Source organism: Mandrillus leucophaeus, unplaced genomic scaffold (genome assembly GCF_000951045.1).
Source record: "Mandrillus leucophaeus isolate KB7577 unplaced genomic scaffold, Mleu.le_1.0 Scaffold496, whole genome shotgun sequence".
Taxonomy (NCBI): domain Eukaryota; kingdom Metazoa; phylum Chordata; class Mammalia; order Primates; family Cercopithecidae; genus Mandrillus; species Mandrillus leucophaeus.
This window is the reverse complement of record NW_012105320.1, coordinates 1,186,857-1,199,376: the sequence shown is the minus strand read 5'-3', so window position 1 is coordinate 1,199,376 and position 12,520 is coordinate 1,186,857. Positions and strand designations below refer to the sequence as shown.

General features: G+C 44.5%; 1 protein-coding gene across 1 annotated transcript in view; it reads right to left on the bottom strand.

Moving 5' to 3' along the window:
- Positions 1-528: 528 nt before the first annotated feature.
- Positions 529-12,520, bottom strand: part of CHEK2 (checkpoint kinase 2) — a 64,986-nt gene continuing 52,994 nt past the window's right edge. Inside the window, exons 9-14 of the mRNA XM_011995735.1 lie at positions 9,729-9,815; positions 8,511-8,674; positions 7,927-8,009; positions 6,828-6,913; positions 1,918-1,998; positions 529-771 (exon numbers count right to left, since the gene is read on the bottom strand). Of these exons, the coding sequence (XP_011851125.1) occupies positions 682-771; positions 1,918-1,998; positions 6,828-6,913; positions 7,927-8,009; positions 8,511-8,674; positions 9,729-9,815 (591 nt within the window). The 3' untranslated portion in view covers positions 529-681. The remainder of the gene's footprint in view (positions 772-1,917; positions 1,999-6,827; positions 6,914-7,926; positions 8,010-8,510; positions 8,675-9,728; positions 9,816-12,520) is intronic.

Below are 12,520 nucleotides of genomic sequence, written 5' to 3'. Positions count from 1 at the left end.
CAGAAAAAACTAGCTGGGCGAGGTGGTGGGCGCCTGTAGTCCCAGCTACTTGGGAGGCTGAAGCAGGAGAATGGCCTAAACCTGTGAGGCGGAGCTTGCAGTGAGCTGAGATCTGGCAACTGCACTCCAGCCTGGGCGACAGAGCGAGACTCCGTCTCAAAAAAAAAAAAAAGAAAAGCCATTCAGGCTAGGCGCAATGGCTCACGCGTGTAATCCCAGCACTTTAAGAGACCAAGGCAGGCGAATCACCTGAGGTCCAGAGTTCAAGACCCTGCTGGCCAACATGGCAAAACCTTGTCTCTACAAAAAATATAAAAATTAGCTGGGCATGGTGGTACATACATGTAATCCCAGCTACTTGGGAGGCTGAGGCACAAGAATCGCTTGAACCTGGGAAGCAGAGGTTGCAGTGAGCCAAGCTTGTACCACTGCACTTCAGGCTAGGCAACAGAGTGAGACTCTATCTCAAATAAATAAATAATAAAGCCATTCCACTAAAGAACCAATTATCAAGCAGAAGCACAAAGCCCAGGTTCCATCAGTTTTTTATTTGTACATCAGTGACTGTGAAAAAGCAATTATTCCCATAATTAAAATACAAATTATAAAAAACGGACTTAAAGAAAAGAAAGATGACAGAATGAAAGAAGGTACATTTCTTTCATGTTCAAACCACGGAGTTCACAATACAGCAGCACACACAGCCAGGCGCTTTGTGGTCTCGGCACCCTCAGCTTCTCCTTCATGGGGCCGCTTTCGACTAGTAGAAGGCTGAAAATAAATGGAGAAATGTTCAAAAGAAAATCACTGGCTTCTTTAAGATTATCAAAGTTCCCCAATACACTTCCAGTAAAGTGGGGGCATTTGATGTGAAATTCTAGTACCAAAAATTACTGGTTGTCATCATTGACAACTGAGTCCTCACCACAGCCCCGAACTCAGATATGCTTATCTAATAGATATTTCTCTCCCTTATGGTTTCTGACCTCTGAATGATGTATACTGAAAGCAAGTAGCATAACCAACTTCCTCTTGATTATCTTCTTCTAAATATCAAGTTTAAAAGGACTGTAATTCCTCTCAGTTGAAGCCTCAGGTCTTGCTGTTTTGCAGGAAGGCAATCTTTGTGCCTTAGTTGTTTTCCCGTATATAAAATTGGGAGGAAGGCTGGGTGCGGTGACTCATGCCTATAATCCCAGCACTTTGGGAGGCCGAGATGGGCAGATCGCTTCAGATCAAAAGTTAGAGACAACCCTGACCACCATGGCAAAACCCCATCTCACCTAAAAATACAAAAATTAGCTGGGTGCAGTGGCAGGCACCTGTAGTCCCAGCTACTCGGGAGACTGAGGCAGGACAATTGCTTGAACCCAGGAGGCAGAGGTTGCAGTGACCTGAGATTACACCACTGCACTCCAGCCTGAGTGACAGACCAAGACTTTGTCTCAAGAAAAAAAAAAAAATTGGGGACAGGAAATAGTGGGAAAAAGGAGAGCTACCACTCAACAACAACAACAACAAAAAAAACAGCAGGACTGGAATTAACTTATACTTACAAAGAACTTTAAAGAATAAAATTATAATCAAGGAATCAACTACTGATCCAAATTTTAATTTTTCCAACAAATTTATATTTGAGCCTCTAATAGACTCTTTCAAAACTGCCTTGCAGGTGACCTTTTGGATGACAATCCCTGGCTGTGCTTATCTGTCTATTATGTGTTAGATATTGAATGTATCCTGCATTTTTAAATCTAAGGGTGCTGGAGTGGATCAAGTTAAAACAGAGTTTTTACTACATTAAAACTGAAACAATGTTAAGCAATTGCTACTCAGGAAAATCTTCAAACACATCATCTTTGCTTATCAGCTCCTTAAGCCCAGACTACATTTAGTAATCATCAGGAATACAAATGCCTGGGCTAGAACCTGGGGTAGAGCTGTGGATTCATTTTCCTCAGACAGCAGATCTTGAAACTTTCTCTTCATGTCTTCATCCTGTGAGGGAATTAAAAATATAAGTAGCTGTGTCTGAAGGATAGAAAGCTCCTAGAAGGACAGGGCTAGCATGCCCCTGGAAAGAGGGAGGAAAAGATGTCCGTCCAAGAATCATCCCCTTGATGAAGATCCCACAGCGAAGGCATTATATGTTGCCCCCCTCTACCTTCCCAGAGGAGTCTAATTAGCAGTCAGTGCTCCACCAATCCTGGCTGACTCACATCCACATGCCTAAAAGCTCTCAGTGGGTCAATCACAGCCTCCAGCAGTCAAGAGTTTCTAAATTAGTATCCCAGATCCTGAGAAAGATGGCAATCAGGAGGCCAGAGGCTGGGCCTGACTCCATGCACCTCCTCAAATCCTTCTGGGACCACTCTCCACCTGCTGCCCCTGCCATGAATGAGGCCAGTCACCCAGGCTATCCTAACAACCAGTCCAGCACCCTAGGAAAATTCACCCAGCAGATACCATACAAATTGTCAGAAGTACTTGAGCCCACAATATCCCAGAGCTCAGGTCTAATGAGAAAGGGAGATAATAAACAGAACAAAGCATTACAGGTGTTTCATGCTGCAGGAGCGGGAGATGAGGAGGGCACAGACAGTGTGTATAAAAGTAGCTCCCACCTCTCTGGATGCTCACTTCTGCAGGGTTCAAGGATTTGCATTAGGAAACCCTGAGAGGTGGTCTGGTGCAGCTCTCCTCATCTTCACCAAGGTGAAAGGAACATCTATAACTAGGAGTGTGGCCTTTGAGTGCTGGCCAGAAGCCCAGTTCAGCCACTCACAGGTGGCATGTGCAGAATACAGACCCAGAGTTATCTGATTCCAATGCCTCATGTACTTTCCCACCCAACTCCAGCCCCACTGAGCCAAGCATACCACAGTGGGCAAAGGGAGAGGATACAGTAAAGTCCTCCACCATTTGGCAATTTGATGGATATGGAAATTTTACAACACTAGGTTGGGCATGGTGGCTCATGCCTATAATACCAGCACTTTGGGAGGCCAAGGTGGGAGAACTGCTTGAGGCCAGGAATTTGAGACCAGCCTGGGCAACATAGTGGGACTGTGTCACTACAAAAAAATTTTAAAATTAGGCCGGGCATGGAGGCTCCCACCTGTAATTCCAGCACTTTGGGAAGCCAAGGTGGGCGGATCACCTGAGGTCAGAAGTTTGAGATCAGCCTGGCTAACATGGTGAAATCCTGTCTCTACTAAAAATACAAAATTAGCCAGGCATGGTGGTGCACGCCTGTAATCCCAGCTACTCAGGAGGCTGAGGTAGGAGAATCGCTTGAACTCGACAGGCAGAGGTTGCAGTAAGCGGGGATCACACCACTGCACTCCAGCTTGGGTGACAGAGTGCGACTCTGTCTCAAAAAAAAAAAAAAAAAATTTAAAAATTAGCCAGACATGATGGCATACACCTATAGTCTCAGCTACTTGGGAGACTGGGGCAGGAGGATCACTTGAGCCTGAAAGTCATGGTGCAGTGATCATCCCACTGCACTCCAGCCTAGGTGAGACAGCAAGACCCTGAGGAAGGAAGAAAGGAAAGCAGCAAGGAAGGAAAAAAGGGAGCAGGGGAGGAAAGGGGGGAGGAAAGGGGGGAGGAAAGAGGGGAGGGGAGGGCAAGAGGAGGGAGGAGAAGGGAGGGGAGGGAAGGGGAAGGGGAAGGAAGGAGGAAGAAAGAAAGAAGGAAAGAAGGACCAGGCACAGTGGCTCACGCCTGTAATCCCAGCACTTTGGGAGGCCGAGGCAGGGCAGATCACTTGAAGTCACTCTGTTTTAAGTTTCTCAGTGTAGCTCCCCATTGCCACATGACAGCAGCAAGCTCATCTGGATTCCACTCCACACCCTCTCATGGCCTTACTTAGGGTCTCAGTTATCTTGCAGTGTCACTCTCAAAAGTCCATCTCTCAGCAGCCCTTCAGTGAAGCCAAACAGAGGGGTCACAAGCCTAATCGGGCCTATATTTAAACAAGTAAACAGGTCAGGCGCAGTGGCTCATGCCTGTAATCCCAGCACTTTGGGAGGCCAAGGTGGGTGGATCACCTGAGGTCAGGAGTTCGAGACCAGCCTGACTAACATGGTGAAACCCCATCTCTACTAAAAATACAAAAATGAGCTGGGCATGGTGGCAGGCACCTGTAATCCCAGCCACTTGGGAGGCTGATGCAAGAGAATCACTTGAACCTAGAGGCAGAGGTTCCAGTGAGCTGAGATCGCATCATTTCACTTCAGCCTGTTAGACAAAAGTGAGACTCCGTCTCAGAAAACGAAATAAATAAATAAATATTGATTTTCTTTAGGATGTCTACAATTATTCCCAAATATTAAATTAGCCAGGAACAGTGGCTCATGCCTATTATCCAAGCACTTTGTGAGGCTAAGGCGGGAGCATCCCTTAAGGCCAGGAGGTCGAGGTTGCAGTGAGCTATAATTGCACCAGTGCACTCCAGCTTAGGCAACAGAGGAAGACCTTGTCTCCAACAATAAATGAAATAAAGATTAAATTATAATATCCCTTAAAAGCAAACAGAAGAAATCCTCTATTTCAGGCAGTAAATACAAGGCAGAGAGTAGATATAAGGGATGCTCCCCAAACTGGGCACTCTGTTAATGACAAAACAGAGACCAGAATCCACATTCCCAACACTCAGTCCAGCGCCAGACCCACAAAACCATTTAGTTTTTTTTGAAAACACTGAATTTTCCCAAAATAAAACCCAAACTATCACTAACAGATGTTTTAGATGGTCAGTCTTCATCTTTGTCTTCATTCAATGCTCATTCCTCCTTTTACTGCAAAAACAAAAGGTGGATAAAAGAGTGTTCCCGGGAGACCCTGCAACAGAGTTGAACTTCACCTTCTCCTTGGTTGTTAATAAGTTTTCTTTGAGACAAAGAAGTACAAGAAAAATAGGCTATGCTTACTCATAAATTTCAGGCAGATGCAAACCCTGTTCCCAGGCTCAACTGGTCAGCTCTATTTTTTTGTTAGAGATGAACACAGCTCCTGTACCTCTACATTTAGACCCAAGAGTTTCCCTATTAGGACACATGAAAAGAGCCAAAAGACATGTTTCTCTTTTTCATCAAACTTAAAATCCCCACATGCAAAGGCACCCTTTGTTTCCAAACCCCTTTCCTCCAGGGTCCTGCTGTTTCAAATCTGTGTGGTCTATTAAATGCTAAATCATCTGACAGATTTCTTCTGGGGAGACTGTAGTTTCCAGGGCAACATCCAAAACACATATATCTGTCTTTCTTTTTTTTTTTAAGGATTTGTTGTTCTCAACCTGAGCTGGCCTGAGCAAAACTGTTAGGTGTAGAGGATTGGAACAGAGAATGGGGACAGTCTTCCCAGAGTCCCAGAAGTATGGGGCTGAGGCTGCATTGCCCAAGGAGTTCCTGGACCAGTAATCCGCAGAGAAACAGCATGTAGCTCAAGTAACAGCCTCTAGAGCTCAAGCTACCTGGTTCTGTCCCCCATCTCCACAGAAAACAGATCGATAAGGTTTGGCTTTGTGTCCCTACCCAAATCTCATCTCAAATTGTAATCCCCAGGTGTTGAGAGAGGGACCTGTTGAGAGGAGACTGGCACATGGGGGCGGTTTCCCCCAGGCTACTCTAGTGATAGTGAGTGAGTTCTCACAAGATCTGACAGTTTCATAAGAGGCTCTTCGCTCTTCACTTCCTTCACACACTGTCCCCTGCTGCCATTAAGACATGCCTTCTTCCTCTTCCACCATGATTGTAAGTTTCCTGAGGCCTCCCCAGCCACGTTGAACTGTGAGTCAATCAAACATCTTTTCTTTATAAATTACCCAGTCTCGGGCAGTTCTTTATCGCACCGTGAGAGCAGACTAATACACAGACCAAAAGAAAATTAATAGAAAGGGGCATGGCTGTGCTGAATGGAACTGCTCATAACAGAAGACCAGACATCTATCAGAAAAACTTGCCCAATGCCATAGCTAATTCCAAAACTAAAGATTAACCCAGCAAAGCCACAACGTACTTCCAACTCTTGGCAGTTCCAAATGAGGTCAGCATTTAATAATGGCAGCCCCAACCCCTAGCAGGAACACAGCAGTAATACAGATGAAAGGTGCAGGTGATAGCCTTCACTAAGGACACGTTTACTCACCTGAATGAACAAGCAGTAGGACCCTTTGTACCCAGTCACTTGGGCTTGAGAAGCAGCTGGATTCTCCCTAGGGAGGCTGCCCTCCTCCCCTCCCGCAGCTTCCCTGATTTAAGGTTGAAGATGGCTAGAATGCACCCCACCTATGAGGAACGGTGGACATGGCTGGGGCTAGAGCCAGAACAAGCCCTCAAAGGAACACAGGCCAAACTGGAGACTCGGGGCAGTCAAGTGGAACCAGAACAGGACAGAAAGTGAGTTTGTACATCCAACAGCCATGAGTAACATCAAAAAGGTTCTAGCCTGGCCAACACAGTGAAACCCCATCTCTACAAAAAATACAAAAATTAGCTGGGCATAGTGGCATGCACCTGTAATCCCAGCTACTCGGGGGGCTGAGGCAGAAGAATCGCTTGAACCCGAGGGACAGAGGTTGCAGTGAGCTGAGATCGCGCCACTGCACTCTAGCCTGGGTGACAGAACGAGAACCTGTCTCAAAAAAAAAAAAAAAAAAAAACACGGTTGTAACCCATCCTCTAAGATATCCGCCATATATCTAAAACAATTAGATTAAGCAGACTTAACAAAGTAAACATGTTTCTGTCCTCTGCCTCATGTCTCTTAGGCAGCAGAGTTTCCCATGTATTTTATGCTAGCAGGCACTATCCCACACCCACCTGAAGCCACGGGTGTCTTAAGGCTTCTTCTGTCGTAAAACGTGCCTTTGGATCCACTACCAACAACTTCTTGACAAGGTCCAGAGCTAAAGCAACAATTGGGCAAATCACAGTGAAAAGGATAAATATATTAAATCGTAATAGTATGCCAGAATTAACAGGCCACCATCCAGAAAGAGCAGAGAGGGTCTGAGATCATCACAGAGTCAGCAGACAGGGCCCCCTAATCTTCCTCACTCTCTGTATTCAGAGTACTATGAGAAGACCAGGAATGATAATGACACTCCCTGTCTCCTGCTGCTGGGATGTCAGTCACGACCTCTTCGCTGCCTGTTCCCTCTCTTGTTGCCTGTTGACTCAAGGTCAAACTAATTAAAGCTAAACTTCCACCCAATTCTAAGATACTTGGGATACGTAGCAAACTCTCCCTGACATCTACAGATGGATGGGTGAGAGTTACTCAGCTAGGGAGAGGCTTCCTGGAACTGCAGACTTGTCAGAAATAAAACTTGACTACTCCAGCAAGCAACAAATGCACGCTGGCTTGTATATTACAACACTATTATTCCTTAAATATTCTGACATTTAACACAATCGCCTATGTTATATTATTTGACATTTAATTTTCTACTTTCTCTTTGGGGAACTAAAGTTGCCAGGATAAATTATAAAATACAAGGTAACTAATGACATCTAGTTTTTACATGCTTGCTTACTCAAAGGAAACCCTGTAACTAAAAAGTTACAAGTGCACTTTTTTTGGGCACTAAAATAGGTACCAGGCACTTGTGTACATTATACTTAACCCTTACAAAAACCTTTTAAGGTAGGGATTATTGAGGGTCCCTTTACACAGAAAGAAATTGGAGACAGAGGTTAAATAACTTGCCTAAGGCCACACAGCTAAGTAGTAGCAGACCCAGGACCTGAGTGCACACTCTTAATAATTTCCAGTGCCTCTCAAATGGTGTGAAACTAACAACAGAAAATAAGAACAGAATTGACAGGAGAAAACACCATGGAATTTGGAAAGAAACTCCCACCACAGCACATACACATTTTAGCATACCACAAATTCTTAACCCTTTCGTATTCATACCCTTCTCTGAGACCTCTGCCCAGACTTCAGGAATGAAGTTGTATTTTCCACTGGTGATCTGATCCTTCAGTGACACTTGAGTCCTATGCTCAGAGAAAGGTGGATACCCACTAAGGCTTAATATTGGTAGAGAGAGAAAGGAAAAGAAATCAAGTGGCATTCTCAGTGGCATTCAGATATGAAGATTTATTTCTCAGCATAATGAAAAGTCAAGATTTTTCTTTATATCAATGGTCAAAAAGTGAGCTAGGCTGGGCACAATGGCTCATGCTTGTAATCCCAGCACTTTGGGAGGCTGAGGCAGGAGGATCACTTGAGCCCAGGAGTTCGAGACCAGCCTGGGCAACATGGCAAAACTCCATCACTACAAAAAATAGAAAAATTAGCTGGGCATGGTGGTGTGCGCCTGTAGTCCCAGCTAGTCAGGAGGCTGAGGTGGGAGGATCACTTGACCCTGGAGGCAGAGGCTACAGTTAGCCAAGATCAAGCCACTGCATGCTAGCCTGGACAACACAGCAAGACACATTTGTGACTTCATTTAATCACCTCCTACCAGTCTGTGAAGCAATGAAAATGTTTCTTACCAGATAAAAAGAATAACTCCTAAACTCCAGCAGTCCACAGCACGGTTATATCCAGCAGTCCCAACAGAAACAAGAACTTCAGGAGCCAAGTAGGTGGGGGTTCCACATAAGGTTCTCATGAGAGAGGTCTCCCCCAAAATTTTGGAGTGCCCAAAATCAGTAATCTAAAATTCAGTACAAAAGGGGATAATGTTGAACTATGTCATAAATAAAAAGATTAACATAGTCTGCCAGTCCAAGAAGACATGTAGGCTAGATCAGTTTCTATTGTACAATTCACACCTGCCATTAATCTGGAATCTACAGATTCATGTCTTTGCAAGTTAAGACATTTAATTTTGCTTAAATTAAAATTCCTGAGCCTAGGAATATCAACACTCAGGCTTTCCAACTTAACCTATGTCCCCTGTAATCTTACAAAAAGCTTATTGCCATTATCACAGACACTTCAGGATTCTAATTAGTTCTATGTGGTTCTTAGGCCCCAGTGTCTCAAACTTGGCTGCACTATGGAATACCTGGGGAGCTTGGAAACACATGCTTATAACTGAGTGCCACTCTCAGCTTCTGAGGTAAAGCCTGGATGTCATAAATCCTAACAAGAGATTCTAAAGTGATGCCAGGCTTGAGAAACACGGAAAGGCAGGGCACGTGATTACTCATTAATTCATTCATTCATTCATTCATTCACCTATTCTGAGATGATATCTCGACCTTTTGCACAGGCTGGAGGACAGTGGTGTGACCTTAGCTCACTGCAACCTCTGCCTCCTGGGTTCAAGTGATTCTCGTGCCTCAGCCTCCCAAGTAGCTGGGATTACAGGTACCCACCACCATGCCCAGCTAAATTTTTGTATTTTTAGTAGAGATGGGGTTTTGCCATGTTGGCCAGGCTGGTCTCAAACTCCTGACCTCAGGTGATCTGCCTGCCTCGGCCTCCCAAAGTGCTGGGATTACAGGTGTGAGCCACCGTGCCCAGCCCACTAGTCCATTTAGACCCCTCCTCTCTCTCTCTCAGCACAAAGGTCACTTGCACACAACAGAGCTCAATAAATGCTCATTCAAATCTGGATAAGAGCAATGTCACCTGATCTCTAAAATAATTGGTAAGAGGTCAGACTCTCAACCTTTTAACACTCCCACTTTTTATTTGAGGAATTAAAAGTTTCTGAACAAGAATCTACAGGAATAGCCACATACAGAATGCCAATTTCTTACCTTTATAAGACAGTCCTCTTCTTGAGATGACAGTAAAACATTCTCTGGCTTTAAGTCACGGTGTATAATACCGTTTTCATGAAGGTACTACACAGAAAGGCAGGCATGACCCTCAGATTCATGCAGTAGATAAGTAGAATCAAAGTTACCAACACACACATCTCACAGCTGGGTGAAACCGTAAGCCGTGATACACACAATCATATTGTCCAAAATCATAGAAAACTGTTGGGGTAAAGTTTACAAATTTGTTTGAGAAGATCTTTAAAAAGCAGGGAAATGAAAAAAGCAACTTAGAACAATCAACCTTTCATTTCACTTTAAGATAATAAACAACCCTTCACATGGCAGAAATGTAAGGTGTCAATTTCAATACAAATACAAATGAGTAATAGAAAATGTTTTGCGAACATACCAAATAAACACAAAAATTCAACCAAAATGATATATTTGGTTATTGCAGTCCTGGGAATATTTTTAAAGGGAATCTATACAAATATATATTTGTAAATTATCTGTTTATGTGAGTTAACCTATTCCTCAATGCAAAGACTTTATCTTTGAAAACTCTATTGTCTGAAATAGCATATAAAAATGAACAAACACCAACATACTATGCCACATTTCTTTTCTTTTCTCTCTTTTTTTTTTCTTTTCTTGAAACAAGGTCTCACTCTGTCCCCCAGGCTGAAGTGCAGTGGTACCATCTTAGCTCACTACAGCCTCAACCTCCTCGGCTCAAGTGATCCTCCCACCTCAGCCTCGTCAGTAGCTAGGACCATAGGCACAATGCATGCCACTTCAACCAGCTAATTTCTTTATTTTTTTGTAGAGATGGGGGTCTCACAATGTTGCCCAAGCTGGTCTGGAACTCTTGGGCTCAAGTGACCTACCAACCTCAGCCTCCCAAAGTGCTGGGATTACAGGCATCAGCCACCATGCCTGGCCATTTTTTTTAGGAAACAAAATTTTCACATATCCACAAACTGTACTCAATTCATGTTAATATTCTTGGCTACTTAATATAAATAAATGGAATAAACCAATAAGGGAGCAATACACTGAGTAGGTGACAGCTACTATTAAAAATGCTTGCGTTGTACCCCATAACATGTACACCTACTATGTGCCCACAAAAATTAAAATTAAATTTTTTTTAAAAAGGCTTGTGGGCAGGCACGGTGGCTCATGCCTGTAATCCCAGCACTTTGGGAGCTCAAGGCAGGCGGATCGTTTGAGGTCAGGAGTTTCAAACCAGCCTGGCCAACATGGTGAAACCCCATCTCTACTAAAAATACAAAAAAAAAAAAAAAAAAATTAGCCAGGTGTGGTGGCAGGCACCTGTAATCCCAGCTACTGGGTAGGCTAAGGCAGGAGAATTGCCTGAACCCAGGAGATGGAGGTTATAGTGAGCCGAGATCGTGCCACTGCACTCCAGCCTGGGAGACTCAGCCTGGGAGACAGAGCGAGACACCGTCTCAAAAAATAAATAAATAAATAAAATAAAACAAAAATAAATTTAAAAGGCTTGTGTTTAGGGGTTTCAGTCTTCTCTAGATGTCCCTCTGGGCTAGAACAAACATTTTCTGCAAAACCTTCACCGGGAAATGGATCTGGTGAAACCTCCAGGGAGGGCAAACCTACGTAGACCAATCACAAAAAAATTTCTCTTGGGCCAGGCACAGTGGCTCATGCCTGTAATCCCAGCACTTGGGGAGGCCGAGGTAGGTGGATCACCTGAGGTCAGAAGTTCGAGACCAGCCTGATCAACATGGAGAAACCCCGTCTCTAAGAAAAATACAAAAAAATTAGCCGGGCACGGTGGCGCATGCTTGTAATCCCAGCCACTCGGGAGGCTAAGGCAGGAAAATCGCTTGAACCCGGGAGGTGGAGGTTGCAGTGAGCCAAGATCGCACCACTGCACTCCAGCCTGGGCAACAAGAGCAAAACTTGGTCTCAAAAAAAAAAAAAAAAAAATTTCTCTTGATCCTCACTCTGTACAAGGATTGCTCCCAGTCACTGCATTTCCTGCATGGAGTGGGTTTTCAAGAAGAGACTGTGGAAGGGATTGGCCACAACCACATTTGGTCTGGGAAATGGTGATGTTCCTCAAAGCAAGTGCCACCAGCTATTTTTTCATCTAACACTCACTGAATAGAGACGGCTATGTGCGTGCCCTGCCGGCCAGCCCACTGCCGTGAACAGGATGCTGCACCTGAAGGGAAACACCTAGTTCTGAGCCATGGGGGACCAACCCATGTCACAATCATCACAACTTGCAGCTTTGCCCTCAAACCTGCCCAGCTCCCACTCTGAGTTAAGAGAGACTTCTACAAGGATCAAGGAGAACTAATGAACCTAATGATCAAGACCCCTCCAGAAATACCTCCAAGCTAAAGTTAGGCAACATAGGACCATGCTATCTCTTTTTTTAAAGACAGAGTCTCACTCTGTCTCCTAGGCTGGAGTGCAGTGGCATGACTGTGGCTCACTGCAGCCTCAACCTCCCAGGCTCAAGTCATCCTCCCACCTTAGCCTCCAGAGTGGCTAGGACCACAGTTGCCCGCCAGCATGACTGGCTATTTTTATTTTTTGTAGAGATGAGGGCCCCACTATATTGCCCAGGCTGGACTTAACCTCTTGGGCTCAAGTGATCCTCCTGCCTCAGCCTCTCAAAGTGCTGGGATTACAGGCATGAGCCACTGTGCCTGGCCTATTTATTTCTTTAATTCCCTTTCTTACTTTCTCTTGAGTTACACAGTGAGAGTTTTTTCCTTTTTTTTTTTTTTTTT